The sequence below is a fragment of the Mobula hypostoma genome, chromosome 8, assembly GCF_963921235.1.
Source record: "Mobula hypostoma chromosome 8, sMobHyp1.1, whole genome shotgun sequence".
Taxonomy (NCBI): domain Eukaryota; kingdom Metazoa; phylum Chordata; class Chondrichthyes; order Myliobatiformes; family Myliobatidae; genus Mobula; species Mobula hypostoma.
Window position 1 is genome coordinate 3,729,418 of NC_086104.1, and position 22,799 is coordinate 3,752,216.

Genomic DNA, 22,799 nt, shown 5'->3' on the forward strand with positions numbered 1-22,799 from the left:
GGTAGCTGTGAGACGAGGGCATGTTCCGGATCGGATAGATGCCGTCCTCCTCCGGCAACATTTGCGGTAGCTGCTGTCGGTGGCGGGGAGAGCGGCGTCCTCTTCGCGACTCTCCTGACCCGGACCGAATATCCGGGCGTTAGGTTTCCACGATCAAGGCTCGCTGGGGCACCGGCGGCGGACCGGTTTTAGCGGTAGGCGCATTTCCGGTGAGCAGTTTCCATGGCGGCAGGCGGGTGATCCGCGTCCTTGTGGTGAGAGGAGCGAGAGGGGTGGGGGTAAGGAAAGGGTTAAGCTGACGGGAGCGACGGAGAGTTGAGGAGAGGATGTTAAGTATGTGAGAAGAGAACTTTGGGGAGGCTTTTCCAGGGCGGACCCGTCAAAGCTTCATCCTTCTGCTGCTGAGGAAGGTGGTGGGTGTCAGACCATGGCAGTCCCCACCTTGTCCCAAGCACTGTGGCAGAAATTTTCACTTCCATTACCCTTTAGTGTAGACTGTCCTGTTAAGTCACGACAGTGGGAGTTCGTACCGTTTGTTCATCCTGTGGTTGGGGCTGGGCCTCTCTGCAGCCCTGGGGTTGTCCCAATTCCTGCGATCCTCAGTGGGAGGTCCACTGCTCGGGATGTCTTTGATCGGTAACTGGGTACGGTATCCTCTGCCTGCACTGTCAGGCCCTCTTCCTTTATCAACCGGTTGGTGGAAAGACTGGGCGCACAAGAATCTGACCCACTGGAGCGAAGTCGAGTTGATTGTCTTGTGCCCGCGTCGATGTATGCACAGGTGGAACAGAAAACCTCCCAACAGCGGTGTCACAGGCACAGAGCATCAGAGACACAATATTCACATGAAACATGAATATAAATTATACACGGTATTACAAGAAACAGTACGGTCAGAACACATTATAAACACAAGAGATTTTGCAGATGCTGGAAACACACAAAATAGTTCGTGTTGCTTGCTTTTTTTTTATTAACCCAAGAATAAACGGAAAAAAAAAAGGCGCGCCACCGTCGCGTAGCGGTGATCACGACCTGATCACAGTTTGGGTCGTCCCTAATCTGGGAGTTCAATTCCAGCGCCATTCTGTAAAGAACCTCTACGTCCTCCCCATGGAATGTGTGGGTTTCCCCAGGTGTTGCCGTTTCCTCCCTCAATCCAAAGAGGGTTAATTGTTTTTTTGTAAATTGTCCCATGATTAGGTTAGGGTAAATATTATCTGTCGGGGGTTGCCGGGGCAGCTCAAAGGACTCGAAGGGCCTTCTACGTTCAGTATCACTAAATAAGTAAGATGAAATAAAATAAAAATGCTTTTTTTTGGGGGGGGGAGTCTTTGGCTGCCCATTCTGTCTATACTTTTATAATCTTGTACATCTCTATCAAGTTGCTTCTCATCCTTCAGAGTTTAAAGCAGAAGGCCCTGTTTCTGTGCTGTAGTGCTCACTAAAGATTGGCTTTATTTGTCACAGGTACATCAAAACAAGGGAACATACTGCTTCAGAAAAGGGAGGAGTAGAAAAAGGCAGAATCGGATCGCGGAGGCGTAACTGAGCTCTGACCAGCAACCAGTCCACGTTTGGGATTGATTAGCGAGGGCAAATTAATGGAAGGCAGGGGCAAGCACAACAGCCGTCGTCCGAGAAGACGGAGTTAGAGTGGTGATCTTGAGGCTTCATTCAGGGAAAGCAAAACAAAGAAAAGTTCGAGGTAAAGTTTTTTTTTTCCTTCCCTTTTTTGTATCTGCTCAGTTAGGACAGTTGAGATGCCAGGCAGGATAGCTGAATGTTCCTCTTGCAGGATGTGGGAAGGCAGGGAGACCATCCATGGCCCTGATGACTTCAACTGCAAGAATTTCATCCAGCTGCAGCTTCTAACAGTCCGTGTTTAGTCATATAGTCATAGTCATACTTTATTGATCCCGGGAGAAATTAGTTTTCGCTACAGTTGCACCATAAATAATTAAATAGTAATAAAACCATAAATAATTAAATAGTAATATGTAAATTATGCCAGGAAATAAGTCCAGGACCAGCCTATTGGCTCAGGGTGTTTTGACCCTCCAAGGGAGGAGTTGTAAAGTTTGATGGCCACAGGCAGGAATGACTTCCTATGACGCTCTGTGCTGCATCGCGGTGGAATGAGTCTCTGGCTGAATGTACTCCTGTGCCCAACCAGTACATTATGTAGTGGATGGGAGACATTGTCCAAGAAGGCATGCAACTTGGCTGGTCTGCAATACAGCCCCATTAACATGGTCATACCTTTCTTATTCTTCAGTTCCACACTTAAGGCATCCTCTTTTCAGACACCACCGTCAGAGAGTACAATTCCATCCCCACAACATCACTGGTTTAGGAGTTGGAGCTGGAACTGGATGAACTCGGGATCATTCAGGAGGCTGAGAGATAGAACACAGAGAGGTAGTTACACCCAAGGCCAGAGCTAAGAAGATTTTACAAATTAACAGGTGGCTGAGGAGTTAGTGTAGGAGGGAGGGAGTAAGATTTTTGGATCATTCGGCTCTCCTCCAGGAAAGATGACACCTGTACAGGAGGACGGTTTGCACCAAAACTGGAGTGGGGGAAGTGTCCTAGTGGGAAGATTTGTTACTGCTGCACAGTGGGGTTTAAACTAGAGCATCAGAGGGATGGGAACCAGAGTGCCAGAACAGGCAGTGGGGAGCTTGTGGAAGTCAGGAATCCAGTGGTTGAGTGTGGTGTGACCAGTGTCCTCAGCTGCGTGCATTTCAATGCAAGAACTATTGTATGAAAGTCCGATGAACTCGGCGTGGACCAACACCTGGAATTATGCCGTTGTAGCCATAGTGAGATTTGGTTGCAGGAGGGGCAGGACTGGCAGCACACTATTCCGGGGTTCTGTTGTTTTAAACATGACAGAGCAGGAAAGATTAAAGAAGGAGGGCTGGCGTTACTGGTCAGGGATTCTGCCAGGGCAGTGTTCTGTCAGGACAGACTGGGGAACTCGTCAACTAGTGGGGCATTATGGGTGGAACTGAAGAGTAAGAAAGGTATGACCACGTTAATGGGGCTGTATTGCAGACCAGCCAACAGTCCTCAGAATTTAGAAGAACAAATTTGTAGAGATTGCAGACAGTTGCAACAAACATAAGGTTGTTATAGTAGGTGATTTTAACTTCCCACATATTGACTGGGACTCCCACAATGTAAAAGGAGTAGATGGGATAGAGTTTGTCTACTGTTGTTACATACCCCGTAACTGGGTTGCCAAACCAGCAGAAATGGACCACTTAGTTGGAGTCTGGTTAACAGAAACTAATAAAGTTTTATTAAAGAAATAAGTAACACAGTACTCTAATTGTAAGGATATAAATGCAACAGGTTAGCAATGATAAAACACACATGTACACAGAACTAGGGTAATAGGAATCAATCAAGCTCTATCGCAGTCTAGGGGTAAAATGATCAGTCTCAAGTGACGCAGAGTTCAGTTCAGCTTAGTACAGTTCGCAGTAATCGCTGTTGTGCCGTTGGAGAGAGAGAGAATGCAAATTTTGATTCAGACAGACCTTTGATGTTCTTCGCAGTTAGCTTTCGGGCGAACCCTTTTATGTCTTCTGTGGTCACCGACTGTGACCCCTCCATTCCAGATACGACCGTTCTTCCGCGGTGAACCCAGCACCCAGGCAAGGGCGGACACACACACCAGGTTCCCGCCGATCGTCCCTTTTCACCCTGACAGTCTATGGTCGGTTCCCTCGGACCAGACCTCCAACTCTCATCAACTTGTGGGGGCACACTGCTCTTCCAGGGTCTCGTTATCTCGTGATCTCGTGGTGTGTCGGGCGTTAGCGCACCTGTTCTTTTTATCCCCCTGCTGGGGTATCGCCTGTCCATCAAACTTCAAACAGTTCAGGTTCAAAGCAATCGGTCTGTCAATATCTGAAATGTGTTTCTTTCTCGTTAATCTCTCTCTTCTCTCATTAGCATTTTGAATGTTTCTCCATTGTCTCTCTTATCCCTCTCATCAGCATCAATCTTCTGATAACTTGGTTTGTCATCACACTGTGTTCAGGACGTTTTTCTTTACCAGTACATAGAAGTCCCAAACAGAGGGTGTGCAATACTGGATCTGGTATTAGGGAATAAGACAGAACTTTGTGTAGGGTAACACTGTATCCAGTGACCACAATGCCATTAGTTTCAAAGTAAATATGCAAAAACATAGGTCTGGTCCGTGGGTTGAGATTCTAAATCGGGGAAAGGTGAATTTTGATGGCATCAGATATGATCTGCCAAGCGAGGTTTGAGACGGGCTGTTTTCTGCAAAGATCTAAGTTCAAAAGTTCAAAGTTCATTTATCTGTGTGCTTTACCTGCATATTTCTGAAGTCCATAATGATCGCTTTTGTGTTGTCCACTTTGAGACTCAGGCTGTTGTCCTCTCACCACTTGACAAGCCTTTCTACCTTCCCTCTCTATGCTGACTCACCATTGTTGCCGATGAGACCAACCATTGTTGTCCCATCAGCAATCTCCATGGTGTGGGTTGAACTGGATCTGGCGGTGCAGTCATGAGCGTGAACAGCAAAGGACTGGGGGGGGCGCGGGGAGGGGGTGGGGGGTCACCAGTGCTCAACATGATGCAACTTGAGATGTTGCTGCCAACTCAAACTGACCAGAGTCAATCCATTAAGTAGTCCAAGATCCAGTTACAGAGGTAGGTATTGAGTCCCAACAAGGACAATTTATCCATCAGCTTCTGAGGGATAATTGTTAAAAGTCAGGCTGAAGTCAAAAAACGTCCCAGCGTATGAGGGAAGGTTTTCCAGGAGGGACAGGTTTTATGTTAGCTGTGTGACTGACTGTATCTGAAACTTTCTGACAGGTGACGATGCAGGCAGTGGGCCGGCACTCTAACGCGTTATTGCAGCTCACACTGGCCGTAGTCAAGCCTGATGCTGTGGCACACCCGCTCATTCTACAGGTAAGCCACTGGCTTCATACCACTGGGCTGGAGGCGGGCTGCCGTCACTTCACCACCCTCACTCTCTCACCTCCAAAACACCAGAATTTCTGCAGATGCAACAACCACAATGTGATGGAGGAACTCAGCAGGTCAGGCAACATCCACGGGGAGGAATAAACAGTTGATGTTTCAGGCTGACACCCTTCATCAGTTTCTTGGCCCAATACATTGACTGTTTAAAGATTTGTTCTATTTATCAAATGTACATCAAAACAAGCAGTGAAATGCGTCATTTGCATCAAGTGAAATAGAATCAGTGAGGATTGTGCTGGGTCCCTGCGTGTCACACTTCCATAAGGCATAGGAGCAGACTAGACCTGTCAGCTCATTGAGTCTGCTTTGCCCTGCTATTCCATCAGGGCTGATTTATTAGTCCCACCAGCCCCATTCTTCTGTCTGCTCTACATAACCCTGACTAATCCAGAACCTTTCAACTTCCACGTTACGTATACCCAATGACCTGGCCTACGTAGCCACTGTGGCAATGAATTCACCACCCTCTGTCTAAAGAAATTCCTCCTCATCTCTGTTCTAAAGGGACATCCTTCGAGTCTGAGGCTGTGCCCTCTAGTCCTGTAATGCCCCACTAGAAGAAACATCCTCTCCATGTCCACTCTGTCTAGGCCGATCTAGGTTTCTGGCACCACCATAGCATGCCGACAACGAGTTAACCCTAATCCGTGCATTTTTGGAATGTGGGAGGAGACCGGAACACCCACACGGCCATGGGCAGAACGTACAAGCTCCTTCCCGACAGAGGTGGGAATTGAAGCGTAATTGGTGATCGCCATCACTGCACTACCATACTGCCCACTTTAACTGGTTATAGGTACAGGGACATAGGTGCTGCCTGACCTGCGGAGTTTCTCCACAGTTTTGTGTGTGCTACTCACACATCCAAGCAACTGGTCTGCTGTTCGGGGAAGGGAAGGAGGGAAGAACTGTTGTATTGTTGCTGAGATACTGGATAGGCAGCCAGAGTTCCGGGCGACTGTCTGGAGATAGTGGTTCAAATCCCAGCATGGCGGCAGTAATTTAAATTCAGGCAATTAAGCAAATTAGCAAACGGGAGAACTCCCGTCTTGATGAGAGAAACCAGGAGGTTACTGACTTTTCGATAATGGCAACCTGGTTGACTAATGTCCTCCAAGGAAGAAATGTGCCTTCCATGCCCTGTCTGAGTCCAGAACCTTAAATGTCACCTCATTGCAAAAATACTCACTTGCCAGTGACATCTCTATCCTGTGGACAAGTAAATTTGAAAGAAAAGCTATTGCTGCAGCAAGGAACAGGGATATTTTGTCCCTTGGAGCCCATACTGGCTCTCTGCAGTCAGACTCTTTATCAGTCACATTGCCTGTAGCCTTCTATGTTTTTCTATTTCATGTATCCCTCTGTCACCATAGAGTCATCGAGCACTACACTGCAAAAACAGCCCCTTTGGCCCATCTAGTCTGTGCCAAACTATTATACTGCTTCATCCTATTGACCTGCACCTGGACCATAGCCCTCCATACCTTTCCCATCCATGCACCCATCCAAACTTCTCTTAACTATTGAATTCAAAACTCACATCCACTATCAGCTCGTTCTACACTCTGTGAACAATTCCCCCTCATGTTCCCTCTTAACCTCTAGTTCTAGTCTCATCCAACCTCAGTGGAAAAAGCCAGCTTGCATTTATCCCCCCCACTTAATTTTGTATAGTCTATCAAATCTCACCTCATTCTCCTATGCTCCAGCGAATAATATCGTAACCTATTCAACCTTTCCCTGAACTCAGATCCTCACATCCCGGGAAAATTCTTGTAAACTTTGTCTGCACACTTTCAATTTTATTGATGAAAATGTACCTATCTTAGGCTCCCTTAAATGTCCCTAATGCAACTGCTTCAACCACCACACCGGGCAGCGCATAACCCGGTCTAACCAGTCTGTCCCTATAACTAAAGTCCAACAATTCGGGCAACATTTTTGTGTGAGGGTCTGTGAATCAGATTCCCCTGCCCTTGTACAAAGTGAGGTCCGCTCGGTTTGGAACACGGTCCGTAACCCTGAGTGGTATGTCCATGGGCTCAGAAAGTTCAATGTACACCATATTCAACAGCCACAAAACAGAGAAGCCCGATCGAACCCATTACAAACAAGAATGTGCAGGGAAACCAAACAAATTGTGCAAACAATAAAAGTAAGCAGATAACATTCAGAACTGAAGTTCACAAAAGTGAATCCACAGGCATGAAGTTGGTCACCACTGCAGCTGCTCCAGGAACCCATTAGTTGCAGACCACACCCTCAGTTCAGCTCAGAGAAGAGAAAACTCAAGGAGCAGCAAGGTGTACACTGGCCAATCCCCCTCCACCATCCCTGACACCCTGATCGTTTCAATCTGGCCCAGCGCTTAAATCAGCCGAATTTCAGGCCGTTCCTCACCCTGCCACTTTTATACGCTCTGCGTCCCAGGCCCCAACGCCTCAATTCAGCCCCTATTTGACCTTTCCATTGGGCCCCACTGCCTCGATTCAGCCCCTACCCGACATTTCCAATCTGGTCCCACTGCCTCGATTCAGCTCCTAGCCAACCTTTCCAATGGGGCCCACCTCCTCCATTGAGCTCATGCCCGACCTTTCCAATGGGTCCTACTGCTTCAACTCAGCCCATACTTGACCTTTCCAATGGGCCCAGTGTCTCGACCCTCACTACTGCAGTGGTTATGTCTCCATCGTGTCTAACACTGATTGCCATTCACAGGCTGTCCATCAGAGGATTCTGGACAACGGCTTCATCATTGTGATGCACAAATACTTAAAATGGAGTCAGGAGGAGTCCCGAAGGTTTTACGCAGAACATTCAGGTATGGGTCCATCTTACTGGTGTGAACAAACAACCTGTAACTTTACAGAATCATAGAGCACTAGAGCGGAGAAACAGATCCCTCGGCCCTTTAGCCTATGCCTAACTATTCTTCTCCCTCGTCCCATCAGGCTAATGATGTAATTGGTTTAATATTGTCATGTATATGCAGGTACTTTTGCATGCCATCCTGACAGATTGTTCCATGCACAAAGTAGTACAAAGATAAACAATGCCAAATATAATGTTACAGTTACAGAGAAAGTGCAGGTAGATAATAAAGTACAAGATTATAACCAGGCAGATTGTGAAATCAACAGTCTATCTTCATGTAGTAGGAGACTGTTCAATAGTCTTATAAGTGGGATGGAAACTGCCCTTCAGGCCAATGGTACACACATAGAAACATAGAAAACCTAGAGCACGATACAGGCCCTTTGGCCCACAAAGCTGTTCCAAACATGTCCTTACCTTAAAAATTACCTAGAGTTACCCATAGCCCTATATTTTTCTAAGCTTCAGGTACCTATCCAGGAGTCTCTTAAAAGACCCTGTTGTATCCACCTCCACCACTGTCGCCGGCAGCCCATTCCACACACTCACCAATCTCCGCATAAAAAAAAACTTACCCCTGACATCTCTTCTGTACCAATTTCTAAGCACCGTAAAACCGTGCCTTCTTGTACTAGCCATTTCAGCCCTGGGAAACAGTCTCTTAACTATCCGCATGATCAATGGCTCTCATCATCTTATATACCTCTATCAGGTCACCTCTCATCCTCCGTCGCTCCAAGGAGAAAAGGCCGAGTTCACTCAACCTATTCTCATAAGACATGCTCCCCAATCCAAGCAAAACCCTTGTAAGTCCCCTCTGCACTGTTTCTATGGTTTCCACATCCTTCCTGGAGTGAGGGGGCCAGAACTGAGCACAGTATTCCAAGTGGGATCTAACCAGGGTCCTATATAGCTGTAACATTACCTCTCGGCTCTTAAACTCAGTCCCATGATTGATGAAGTCCGATGCACCGTATGTCTTCTTAACCACACAGTCAACCTGCGCAGCAGCTTTGAGTGTCCTATGGACTCAGAGCCCAAAATCCCTCTGATCCAAGACTGCCAAGAGTCTTACCAGTAATACTATATTCTGCCATGATATTTGACCTACCAAAATGAACCACTTCACACTTATCTGGGTTGAACTCCATCTGCCACTTCTCCCCAGTTTTACATCCTATCATTGTCCCGCTGTATCCTCTGACAGCCTGCCACACTATCCACAGCACCCCCAACCTTTGTGTCATCAGCAAATTTACTAACACATCCCTCCACTTACTCATCCAGGTCATTTATAAAAATCACGAAGAGTAAGGGTTCCAGAATAGATCCCTGAAGCACGCTACTGGTAACAGACCTCCATGCAGAATATGATCCCGACAACCACTCTTTGCCTTCTGTAGGTAAGCCAGTTCTGGATCCACAAATCAGTGTGGAACCCATGTCTTCTTACTTTCTCATTAAGCCTTGCATGAAGTACCTTACCAACTGCCTTACTAAAATCCATATACACTACATCTACTGCTCTACCTTCATCAATGTGTTTAGTCACATCCTCAAAAAATTCCGTCAGGCTCGTATGGCACGACCTGTCTGACAAAACCATGCTGACTATTTTGAATCATTTTATGCCTCTCCGAATGTTCATAAGTCCTGCCTCTCAGGATCTTCTTCATCATCTTACCAACCACTGAAGTAAGACTCACTGGTCTATACAGTGGCATACAAAAGTTTGGGCACCCCGATCAAAATTTCTGTTACTGTGAATAGCTAAGCAAGTAAAAGTTGACCTGATTTCCAAAAGGCATAAAGTTAAAGGTGACACTTTTCTTGAATATTTTAAGCAAGATTACTTTTTTATTTCCATCTTTTACAGTTTCAAAATAACAAAAAAGGAAAAGGGCCCGAAGCCAAAGTTTGGGCACCCTGCGTGGTCAGTACTTAGTAACACCCCCTTTGGCAAGTATCACAGTGTGTAAACACTTCCTGCAGCCAGCTAAGAGTCTTTCAATTCTTGTTTGGGGGATTTTCGCCCATTCTTCCTTGCAAAAGGCTTCTAGTTATGTGAGATTCTTGGACCGTCTTGCATGCACTGCTGTTTTGAGGTCTATCCATAGATTTTCGATGATGTTTAGGTCAGGGGACTGTGAGGGCCATGGCAAAACCTTCAGCTTGCGCCTCTTGAGGTAGTCCATTGTGGATTTTGAGGTGTGTTTAGGTTCATTAAACTGTTGTAGAAGCCAACCTCTTTTCATCTTCAGCTTTTTTACAGACGGTGTGATGTTTGCTTCCAGAATTTGCTGGTATTTAATTGAATTCATTCTTCCCTCTACCAGTGGAATGTTCCCCGTGCCACTGGCTGCAACACAAGCCCAAAGCATGATCGATCTACCCCCGTGCTTAACAGTTGGAGAGGAGTTCTTTTCATAAAATTCTGCACCCTTTTTTCTCCAAACATACCTTTGCTCATTGTAGCCAACAAGTTCTATTTTAACTTCATCAGTCCACAGGACTTGTTTCCAAAATGCATCAGGCTTGTTTAGATGTTCCTTTGCAAACTTCTGACGCTGAATTTTGTGGTGAGGATGCAGGAAAAGTTGATGACTCTTCCATAAAGGTTATATTTGTGCAGGTGTTGCTGCACGGTAGAACAGTGCACCACCACTCCAGAGTCTGCGAAATCTTCCTCAAGGTCTTTTGCAGTCAAACAGGGGTTTTGATTTGCCTTTCGAGCAATCCTATGAGCAGTTCTGTCGGAAAGTTTTCTTGGTTTCCTAGACCTCAACTTGACCTCCACCATTCCTGTTAACTGCCATTTCTTAATTACATCACGAACTGAGGAAACGGCTACCTGAAAAAACTTTGCCATCTTCTTATAGCCTTCTCTTGCTTGTGGGCATCATTTATTTTAATTTTCAGAGTGCTAGGCCACTACTTAGAAGAGCCCATGCCTGCTAATTGTTGGGACAAGGTTTGAGGGGTATGGGTATCTATAAAGCTTTGAAATTTGCATCACCTGGCCTTTCCTCACGATGACTGGAACAAGCCGTAGCCCTAACAAGCTAATTAAGGTCTGAGATCTTGGTAAAAGTTAACTGAGAGCTCAAACCTCTTGGGTGCTCCTTTCCTTTTTTTCACTCTAAAATTGTACAAAACAAAACTCTAATCTTGCTTAAAATGTTGAAAAGAATGTTTCATCTTTAACTTTATGATTTTTGGAGATCAGTCCATCTTCTACTCACTGAACTATTCACAGTAACAGAAATTTTGACGAGGAGTGCCCTAACTTTTACATACCACTGTAATTTCATGGGCTAACTCTACTCCCTTTCTTGAATAAGGGAAGAACATCCTCAACCCTCCAATCCTCCGGAACCTCTCCCATCCTCATTGATGATGCCAAGATCATCGCCAGAGGCTCAGCAATCTCCTCCCTCACCTTCCACAGTAGCCTAGAGAAGGATATGTCCATCCCATTCCCATTCTGATACGTCACACATTTTTATTCCACGTCCTATTCCCATCCTGATATGTCTGTCAACGGCCTCCTCTACTGTAAAGATGAAGCCACACTCAGGTTGGAGGAACAACACCTTATATTCCGTCTGGGTAGCCTCCAACCTGATGGCATGAACATTGACTTCTCAAACTTCCGCTAATGCCCCACCTCCCCCTCGTACCCCATCCGTTATTTACTTATATACACACATTCTTTTTCTCTCTCTCCTTTTTCTCCCTCTGTCCCTCTCACTATAGCCCTTGCCCATCCTCTGGGTTTTTTCCCCCCTCCCCCTTTTCTTTCTCCCTAGGCCTCCTGTCCCATGATCCTCTCGTATCCCTTTTGCCAATCACCTGTCCAGCTCTTGGCTCCATCCCTCCCCCTCCTGTCTTCTCCTATCATTTTGGATCTCTCCCTCCCCCTCCCACTTTCAAATCTCTTACTAGCTCTTCCTTCAGTTAGTCCTGACGAAGGGTCTCGGCCTGAAACGTCGACTGTATCTCTTCCTAGAGATGCTGCCTGGCCTGCTGCGTTCACCAGCAACTTTGATGTGTGTTGCTTAAGGAAAATTGCACTAGCTGGAATACATATTTTGAAAGAGAGGGGGCAGCAAAAGTTAATGCACTGAGTCAATGAATGTCAGGTTTATTATTGTCACTGACTTGTATGATGCTAAATTCACTGTTTTACATAGAAGCATAGAAAACCTACAGCACAATACAGGCCTTTTGGTCCACAATGCTGTGCCAAACATGTACTTACTTTAGAAATTACCTAGGGTTACCCATAGCTCTCTACCCTTTTGTGTTATTAGTACGGTGCAAAGACATAAACTTACTATGAATTGCAAAATAAGTAGTGCAGAGAGACTGAGTCTACAACTGTTTTCAACTTATTGCAACCTATGCATTGGCCCCTCCATACCAGTCGGAGATACAACCAGTTAGAATGCTCTTCGTGGTACGTTCACAGAAATTTGTGAGAGAGTGGTGACATGCTAAATTTCCCCAAGCTCCTTACGAAGTAAAGCCGCGGGTGGTGTTCCGGGGAAACTGACTGTCCTTCTGCAGAAGTCACTGGCTTACTTCCCAGGATGTTGCACACTGAGTCACCCATGCCTGTGTTCTCCTGGCATTTAGAAGAACGAGGAAGAATGTACCTAATCTGGCCAGAGGATGTTAACTTGACCTGCAAGTGCAAGAACAAGGGGTCACATCTCAGGCTGAGACTGAGATGAGGAAACTGTTCACTCAGAATGTGGTGGACATGTGGGGATGTGGGGGAGGTGCTGAGGAAGTGCTGAACTGTGGGGTGGTGGGTCAGTGCTGAGGGAGAGGTTGATGGTGAGTGGGTGGTGTTGTGTATGTGCCAGTGGTTAGGAGTGTTATACTACAGAAGGATCTGCACCTTCGGGAGGTCAGTACTGAGTGCGTGATGATGTGTGTGATTGCCGGTGCTTGCTCACACCACGATTCAGAAATAGCTTCTTCCCCTCTGCCATCTGATTTCTGAATGGACATTGAACACTTTTTTATTTCTATTTTTGCACTACTTATTTCATGGAACTATCTTATATAAATATAGTGATTCACATTCTTTCTCTATTATTATGTATTGCTAGTGTACTGCTGCCATAAACCTAACAAATTTCATGACATATGCCAGTGATATTAAACCTGATTCTGATTTGTCTGACTGCCGACACCAGTTCGATGCTGGTCTATCTGACCTGACCAGCAGAGCCAGGTCAGGACTGTGCCATCATGAGTGGTGTAACACAACCCAGTGAGAGCCCTGCACTCCCAGTGACGCAGCACCAAGGACACCCCGAGGCTGTTCTCCAAAACTAGTCCTATTCTTGGACTGTTATGTCACTATTTAAATATAATTTATCCTTTATAAATGTCATTTTAAATCAAACTATGACTGCGGGAGCCAGAAGCCAGAAGTAGAAGGTGTTCTCGACCCTCAGCAGGTTGTGGGAGGCTAATGTCTCAGGTTGGAAATTCCTCTCTTTGTAGGTACGGCTTGTCCTGCTGAATATATCCTGCAATTATTTCACATTGCCAGTATTTGCAGATTTTAGAGATTCTCTCGAATCTTGGCCAATTATTTCTCCCTTACTTAAATAAAGCAGAGCTTCTTCGGTAAATTGGGTGAATATTCCCACGTGTACTGTACTCTTTAGAGTCATAGGGTCAAGAACAGCATAAAAACAGGCTCTTCGGTCTACCTAGACTGTGCAGAACCATTTAAACTGCCTCATCCCATCAGCCTGCTCCCGTACCATAGCTGTCCACACCTCTGCCATCCATGCACCTTCCCAAGCTTCTCTTAAATGTTGATATCAAACTTGCATGCACTGTTTGCATTGGCAGCTCATCCCACACTCTCAAGAGTGAAGGCGTTAGCCTCTGAGTGAAGAAGTTTCCCTTCATGTTCCCCTTAAATGTGAGCATTCATTTCAAGAGGTCTAGAATAGAAGAGCAAGGATGAAATGCAGAGGCTTTATGAGGCACTGTGATATCTCACCTTGAGTATTGTGTACAGTTTTGATCTGCTCATCTAAGAAAAGGTGTGCTGGCATTAGAGGGAGGAACTTCACAGGAATGATTCCGGGAATGAAGGGGTTATCATATGAGGACCGTTTGATAGCTCTGTGTCTGTGCTTGCTGGAGTTCAGAACAATGAGGGGGGATCTCATTGATACCTTTCGAATGTTGAAAGACCGATACAGAGTAAATGTGGAAAGGATGTTTCCCATGGTGGGAGAGTCCAGTACAAGAGGGCACAGCCTCAGGATAGAGGGTCATCCATTTAAAACAGAGATGGAAAGAAATTTCTTTAGCCAGAGGGTAACGAATTTGTGGAATTTGTTACCACAGGCAGCTGTGGAGGCCAGGTCGCTGAAACATAGAAACATAGAAAACCTACAGCACAATACAGGCCCTTTGGCCCACAAAGTTGTGCCGAACATGTCCCTACCTTAGAAATTACTAGGCTTACTCATATATAGGCATCCGTTAGTCTCATGAGACCATGGATTTGTGCCTTGGAAAGTTTGCCCTGCAGTTGCCCATGCTGCAAGTCTCCCCTCTCCACGCCACCAATGTTGTCCAAGGGAAGGGCATTAGGAGACAGGTGTCATCGCAGAGCAATGTGTGGTTAAGTGCCTTGCTCAAGGACAGACACGCTGCCTCAGCCAAGGCTTGAACTAACGACCTTCAGATCACTAGATGAATGCCTTAACCACTTGGCCACGCGCCAACAGGCTTACCCATAGCCCTCTATTTTACTAAGCTCCATGTACCTATCCAAAAGTCTCTTAAAAGACCCTATCATGTCCGCCTCCACCACCGTTGCCAGCAGCCCATTCCACGCAATCACCACTCTCTTGAGTAAAAAAATTACCCCTGACATCTCCTCTGTCCCTACTCCCCAGCACCTCAAGCCTGTGTCCTCTTGTGGCAGCCATTTCAGCCCTGGGAAAAAGCCTCTGACTATCCACACAATCAATGCCTCTCATCATCTTATACACCTCTATCAGGTCACCTCTCATCCTCCGTCGCTCCAAGGAGAAAAGGCCGAGTTCACTCAACCTATTCTCATAAGGCCTGCTCCCCAATCCAGGCAACATCCTTGTAAATCTCCTCTGCACCCTTTCCATGGCTTCCACATCCTTCCTGTAGTGAGGTGACCAGAACTGAGCACAGTACTCCAAATGGGGTCTGAACTACTCCAAGTGGGGTCTGAGTGTTTACCTCAAGAACGGAGGATAATAGTAACGAGGCTTTAGATTATATGTTAATTTTGAGGAAGGAGTTATTTGCAGCTTTGAAGTGCAGTAAGGAAGCCAAATCCACAGGGTCTGACCAAATGCACCCCTGACCTCATGGGAGGCCAGGGAAACAATCCCAGAGGCCCTTGTAGAGACACTGGCTTGAGTGTATTTAAGGCAGAGTTTTATAGGTTCTTGATTGGACACAGCATCAAAGGTTAAGGGGAGAAGGCTAGGGAGTGGGGCTCAGGGAAGAAAACGAAATCAGCCATGATTAAATGGCAGAGCAGACTCGATGGGCCAAGTGGCCTAATTCTGCTCCTATTTAGATAGATAGATAGACAGACATACTTTATTGATCCTGAGGGAAATTTCTTATGGTCTTAAACATTTCACCTTGCACCCTTAAACCATGACCTCTAGTTGGAGTTCCACCCAATCTCAAAAACAACCTGCTTGCATTTATCCTATCCCAACCCCTCATAATTTTGTTTACCTCTATTGCATCTCCCCTCAACCTTCTATGTTCTAGGGAATAAAATCCTAACCTGGTCAATCATTCCTTATAACTCGGGTTCTCCAGTCCTGGCATCATTCTTGTAAATTTTCCTTGCACTCTTTCAATCATATTTACATCTTTCCTGTAGGTAGGTGACCAAGTCTGTGCATAATACCCCAGATTAGGCCTCACCAATGTCTTGTGCAACTTCAACATAACATCCCCATCTCCTGTACTCAATACTTTGATTTCTGAAGACCACTGTGCCGAAAGCTTTGCATGCAGTCTGTACGGATCGGTTTGTTACGTCAGAGCACTGGAGTGTACCTGGGAAGACAACAACAATGCAGAATAAAAGGGTTACAGCTGCAGAGAAAGTGCCGGCAAGGGCCATGACGAGGTGGATTGCAAATTCATTCAGCCATAAATCGAGCGGACAGCCAGAAACTTTTTCCCAGGGCAGAAATGGCTAATACCAGGAGTTTTAATTTTAAAGTGCTTGAAGGAAAGTACTGCCGGTGGATGTCAGAGGTAAGTATTTTACTGAGAATGTGCTTAGGATGCGTGGAATGCACTACCAGAGGTGGTGGTAGAGGCAGATACATTAGGGACATTGAAGTGACTCTTGGGTAGGCAGATGGATGATACAAAAAATGGAGGGCTGTGTAGGAGGGAAGGGTTGGATTGATCTTTGAGTAGGTTATAAGGTCAGCACAGCATTCTGCTCTGAATGGCCTGTACTGTGCTGTGATGTTCTATGTCAAGAATCTAGCTTCCCTGTACAAGAGGTTGGTTCAGGAATTTTATGTTCTTAACAACAGCATAAATTCTTGCATGTTGCAAGATGAATGAACTGGTTGTCAGATATGGAAGACGACAGTGGGACGGTACTAAGGACATCCTCTGGTGAAGGTGCTGTCTTTGAGTAAATGTTGTTCTGCTAAACTTGCAGTTCATTGGCCAAGGCATTGTGTGTATTTAAAGTGGAGGTTGACAGGCTCCTGTTTAGTCAGGTTGTCAAAGTTACAGGGAGAAGGCAGGAGAACGGGCTTGAGAGGGATAATAAATCAGCCGTAATGGAATGGCAGAGCAGACGCAGTTGGCCAAGTGGCCTAATTCTGTTCCTATTTTTTATGATCTTACTTGGACTTGGTTCCTGATCACTGATGTAAGAATGTTTTATGATTTGCTGTTTTCAGACAGATTCTTCTATCAGCGAGTGGTGGAATTCATGGCCAGGTGGGTTTATTTTCTTTCCAGGTGAGACACCCTCTCCTTTCCCCAGACACGGACAGGAGTTGCCATTAACTCTGCTCTCTCACCTCTGTTCTGCTTGGCAGTGGACCCATGCGAGCGTACATCCTGGCCCAGCATGACGCGGTGACCCGCTGGCGGCAGCTGATGGGCCCCACCCGGGTGTTCCGAGCCCGCTTCTCTGCACCGGACTCCATCCGTGGCCACTTGGGGCTGACAGACACCAGAAACACCACGCACGGCTCAGGTGAGGATTCATTCCAACGCAGCCTCGCTGGGTGTAACAGAGTGCCGTTGACAGAGGACTGAGCCACTCTCAAATTCATTCCAATTTAAATTCATTGACAAACCATGATTGTGTAGCCAAGTTTCCATTGAACTCAATACATAAGTTTGCTGATGACACCACAATTGTAGGCCGTATCTTGGGTAATGATGAGTTTGAGTACAGAAAGGAAATTAAGAACTTGGTGGCATGGTGCGAAGACAATAACCTATCCCTCAACGTCAGCAAGACGAAGGAATTGGTTGTTGACTTCAGAACGAGTAGCAGACAGCACGACCCCATCTATATCAGTGGTGTGCAGGTGAAAAAGGTCAAAAACTTTAAGTTCCTTGGGGTCAATATCACAAATGACCTGACTTGGTCTAACCAAGCAGAGTCCACTGCCAAGAAGGCCCACCAGTGCCTTTACTTCCTGAGAAAAGTAAAGAAATTTGGCCTGTCCCCTAAAACCTTCACTAATTTTTATAAATGCACCGTAGAAAGCATTCTTCTAGGGTGCATCACAACCTGGTGTGGAAGTTGTCCTGTCCAAGACCGAAAGAAGCTGCAGGAGATTGTGAACACAGTGCAGCACATCACACAAACCAATCTTCCGTCCTTGGACTCACTTTACACCGCACGCTGTTGGAGCAGTGCTGCCAGGGTAATCAAGGACACGACCCACCCAGCCAACACACTTTTCATCCCTCTTCCCTCCGGGAGAAGGCTCAGGAACTTGAAGACTCGTACGGCCAAATTTGGGAATAGCTTCTTTCCAACTGTGATCAGACTGCTGAACGGATCCTGACCCGGATCTGGGCCATACCCTCCAAATATCCGGACCTGCCTCTCGGGTTTTTTTGCACTACCTTACTTTCCCTTTTCTATTTATGATTTATAATTTAAATTTTTATTATATTTACTATCGATTTGTATTCCAAGGAGCGTGAAGTGCAGAATCAAATGTCGCTGTGATGATTGTACGCTCTAGTATCAATTGTTTGGTGACAATAAAGTAATAAAGTATAAAGTAAACCAGGTCGGACTTGCACGGTGAGCGGTAGGGTACTGGCGAGTGTGGTAAAACAGAGCGATCTGGGAATGCAGATACATCTATAATTCCTTGAAAGTGGTATTATAGTTAGGTAGGATAGTAAAGAAACCTTTACATACCGTACATTGGCCTTCATTAATCAACATATTGAGTACAAGAGTTGCGATGTCACATCGATGTTGTCTAAGACATTAGTGAGCCTGAAATTAGAGTATTGTGTGCAATTCTGGTCATTTACCTACAGAAAAGATGTCAATAAGATTGAAAAAGTGCAGAGAAAATCTACAAGGATGTTGTTAGGAAGGTTCAGTATGTTAGGACTTTATTCCTGGAGTGTAGGAGAATGAGAGGAGCTTAATTGAGGTTTACAAAATAATAAGGGGTGTAGTTACAAAGAATGCAAGCAGGCTTCTTCCCCTAGGCTTGGCTGAAACTAGAACTAGAGGGTGACATGAGGGGGATCTTTTTCAATCGGTTGAGAGAGTGTGGAACAAGTTGCCAGTGGAAGTGATGGGTGTGCGTTTGATTACAGCATTTAAGAGAAGTTTGGATGAGTGCATGGATGGGAGGGGATAAAGAAAGTCATGGTTGAGGTGCAGGTCAATGGGTCCAGGCAGAATAATAGTTCAACACAATAGATGGGCTGGAGGGCCTGTTTCTGTGCTGTAGTGTTCTGTCATTCTAAGGTAAGACAGCTTTTCCTGTTTATTTCAAGCCCCGGATGACTGAGGTCACGTGACTTTGGCACGTTCTGTGTGGCACCCTCCTTGGAGCAGGGAGCCCCATTGTAGCCACCTCACCCGGGCTGTTCACTGACACCGAGATTCTTGTCTCTTTGCTCCAGACTCTCCTGAATCGGCTGCGAGAGAGATCGCCTTCTTCTTTCCGGAGTTTGATCAGCGGCGTTGGTGGAGCACCGAGGAGGAGCTCTATCGGCAGGGACACTACTGCTACCACCCACTGCAACAGCAGCACATCCTGCAGAACCCCCAGACCCCGCTGGCCGAGGGGCAGGCGCACTGACAGGAGGGGAGGGTCAGGGGAACTGATTTGGGTGGGGTCAAGGGGGGTGGGAGCAGTCACCCCAGGCTAGGGTCTAGAGTTGAGTGGCAGTGATCCCTGGCCGAAGTCAGAGGTGAGAGTCATCGACCTTGACTGGATCAGAGTAAAGGGTCTGCGTACCGCCAGCTGTGTTCGGCTCTGGTCTGCGTACAACACTGTGTCCGGCACCCTGACCTGTGCAGTGCACGATCAGCAGAAATGTTTTTTTCAAGATACAGTGCAGAATAGGCCTCTCTGGCCCTTTGACCGGTGACACCCAGCAACCCCCGATTTAACTCGAACCTACTTTGGACTGTGGGAAGCAACCGGAGCGTCTGGAGGAAGTGCATGCGCTCATGTGAAGGACATACAAACTTGCTAACGGAGGACGCAGTGATTGCGCTCTGAGCTCCGATACCCCACACTGTTATAGCGCAATGCTACCGTGGTGCCCAGGTACCTGCCATGTGAACATTCTTTGGTCAGTTAATCCCCCACCCCATTGGTGCAACTGGAGGCCCCTGAGTATCCCTGCTCCCTCCTGAGGACTGGACACTGAGAGAATGACCTACTCACTGTGATTTTTTTTCCATAATGACTTCTGATGTTAAATAAATTTTTGTCTTTTCTCAGTAAATGTGATTTCTCATCTGCATGTTAATGCACACACTTGCCTCCTGGTTAAGTTACCTGTTTGAAAGAACAGCTTTGCTTTGAGGGAGGCTGAACACACTTTACCCAGTCTGGCTCTGTGTCACTCTCTCCCTGTCTGGGACAGTATTCCATAATCCAGCCCATTCCCATTCTATCCTTCCCAACCCTCAGAGCTGTGTTCCTCTCATAAACAAGAAAATCTGCAGATGCTGGAAATCCAAGTAACACGCACAAAATGCTGGAGAAACTCAGCACAGCAGACAGCATCGATGGAAAAGAGTACAGTTGATATTTCGGGATGAGACCCTTCAGCTGCTCTTCCATTGTTTCTGCAGGGATCAGCTGGAGTTTGTACCAACTAAAGGAGGCTATTCAGCCCATTGTGGTATTCTTGCTCCATACTGCAATCATCCAAAAGTAATCCCACTGCTGCTATTTGGAATTGCTGGTTGTTGTGGGTCCCCAAACTAATGCTGAGATCAGCCAAAGTGGGGTGCTCGGTTTTAACACCTCATTCACTTCCAGCTAAACAGGAAACAAACCCACAAAAGTTTGGTCAAGAGGACAAACGGGGTGGAAATGTTGAAAGGATCAGTAGCAACACATTGATTGCACTTTGTGTGACCACCTGTCCTACAGAACAGTACAGGCCTTTCGGCCCACACTGTTGTGCTGACCTTTTAACCTACTCTAGCATCAATCTAACCCTTCCCTTCCACAAAGCCCTCCACTGTACTATCACCCATGTGCCTATCTAAAAGTCTCTTAGTGTTCCTAATGTATCTGCTCTACCACAACCCCAGTCAGTGGGTTCCACGTACCCACCAATCTCTCTGTAGAAAACCTACCTCTGACATCCCGTCTATACTTTCCTTCACTTTAAAATTATACATCCTCATAATAGCCGTTTACTCCCTGGGGAAAAATGTCTTTGACTATCCACTACATCTTTTCTTGTACATTTCCATGAAGTCACCTCTCAGTCTCCTCCTTTCCAAGAGTAAAGCCCTAACTTGCTCGGCATATCCACATGACATGTAAACCTCTTGCTTGAAACTGGAACTCAAAATGTAATTGCGTTTAAAACGTTTAACTCCTACCTCACTGTTGGAGGAATCCAGTGCCTCTGGACGGGTTTGGCTTTATAATCTCGAATTTCAAGACATGAGGTAATTAGCAGAAAAAGCTTTAAAGAAAGATCTGTACTTAAATAGCAGCTTTCACATGGTTTCAAAGGCAATGAATACTTGTCAAATTCACTCACTAATTTTATGTAGCAAATACAGCAAACCATTGCTAACAGGAAGCTCCCAACAACTCTCTAATAATGACCGGATTACCGGCTTTGGAGATGTTGACTAACATAGAACCTCGAACACTACAGACTCTTCGGCCAACGGTCTTGTGCTGATCTTTTAAACTACTCCTAAAATCAATCTAACTCTCCCCTCCTACATAGCCCTCTATATTTTTTTTTAATCCAAACGCCCATTTAAGTCTCTTAGGTATCATAAGACATAGGAGCAGAATTAGGCCATCTGGCCCATCGAGTCTGTTCTGCCGTTCAATCATGGCTGATCGCTTTTTCTACTCTGCACCCCAGTTCCTGACCTCTCCGTAACCTTCAATCTCTTCAATGAATTCTAACAGATTCCTCAAGCAGGATTTTCCCTGAAGGAAACCATGCTGACTTTGTACTATCTTGTCCTGTGTCACCAAGTACTCCATCACCTCATCCTTAACAATTGACTCCAACATCTTCCCAATCACTGAGGTCAGGCTAGCTGGTCTATAATTTCCTTTCTGCTGTTTTCCTCCTTTCTTAAAGAGTGGAGTGATATTTGCAATTTTCCAGTCCTCTGACACTATGCCATCATTTTTGAAAGATCATTTCCAATGCCACTGCAATCTCTAATGCTATCTCTTTCAGAATCCTAAGGTGCAGTTCATCTATTCTGGGTGACTTTTGTACCTTTAGGTCTTTCAACTTTTTGAGCACATTCTCTTGTTACAGAGACTGGACCCACTACAGTGTCAAGCACGCTACCAGTGTCTCCCACAGTGAAGACTAATGCAAAATACTCTTTCAGTTCAGCAGCCATTTCCTTGTCCCCCACTATTATTTCTCCTGCCTTATTTTCTAGCAGTCCTATATCCACTCTCATTTTTATTTTTAACATACTTGAAAAAACTTTTACTATCCACTTTGATATTATTTGCTAGCTTGCTTTCATATTTCATCTTTTCCCTTCTAGTGATTTCTTTAGTTGCTCTCTGTAGCTTTTTAAAAACTTCCCACTAATTTTTGCTTTATTGTATGCCCTTTCTTTTGCTTTTACAATAGCTTTGACTTCCCTTGTCAGCCACTATTTTACTATTTGAGTATTTCTTCATTTTTGGAATACACATATCCTGCACCTTCCTCATTTTCCCCAGAAATGCACGCCATTGCTACTCTGCTGACATCCCTGCTAGCAGGTTTTACTCTGGCCAAATCCTCTCTCATACCACCATAATTTCCCTTACTCCACTGAAATACAGCTACATCAGACTTTACTTATCAAATTTTAATTTGAGCACAATCATATGGTAATCACTGGTTCCTAAGGGTTCTTTTACCATAAACTCCCTAATTGCCTCCGGTTCAATACATAACACCCAAACTAGTGTAGCTGCTCCCCTGGTAGGCTCAATGACAAACTGCTCTAAAAAGGTATCTCTTAGTCATTCAACAAACTCACTCTCTTGAGATCCATTTTCAACATGAGTTTCCCAATTGACCTGCATGTTAAAATCTCCTATGACTACCATAAGATTGCCCTTTTGACTTGCCTTTTCTAT

The 22,799-nt window shown here is 45.7% G+C and overlaps 1 protein-coding gene across 1 annotated transcript; it reads left to right on the forward strand.

The window, feature by feature from the left end:
• Nucleotides 1–38: 38 nt before the first annotated feature.
• Nucleotides 39–19,927, forward strand: nme6 (NME/NM23 nucleoside diphosphate kinase 6). Its single transcript, XM_063055406.1, is given in 6 exon segments — nucleotides 39–254; nucleotides 4,867–4,965; nucleotides 7,759–7,861; nucleotides 16,890–16,929; nucleotides 17,031–17,191; nucleotides 19,108–19,927. Coding segments are annotated over 6 exon segments (798 nt in total). The 3' UTR covers nucleotides 19,287–19,927.
• Nucleotides 19,928–22,799: the final 2,872 nt, after the last annotated feature.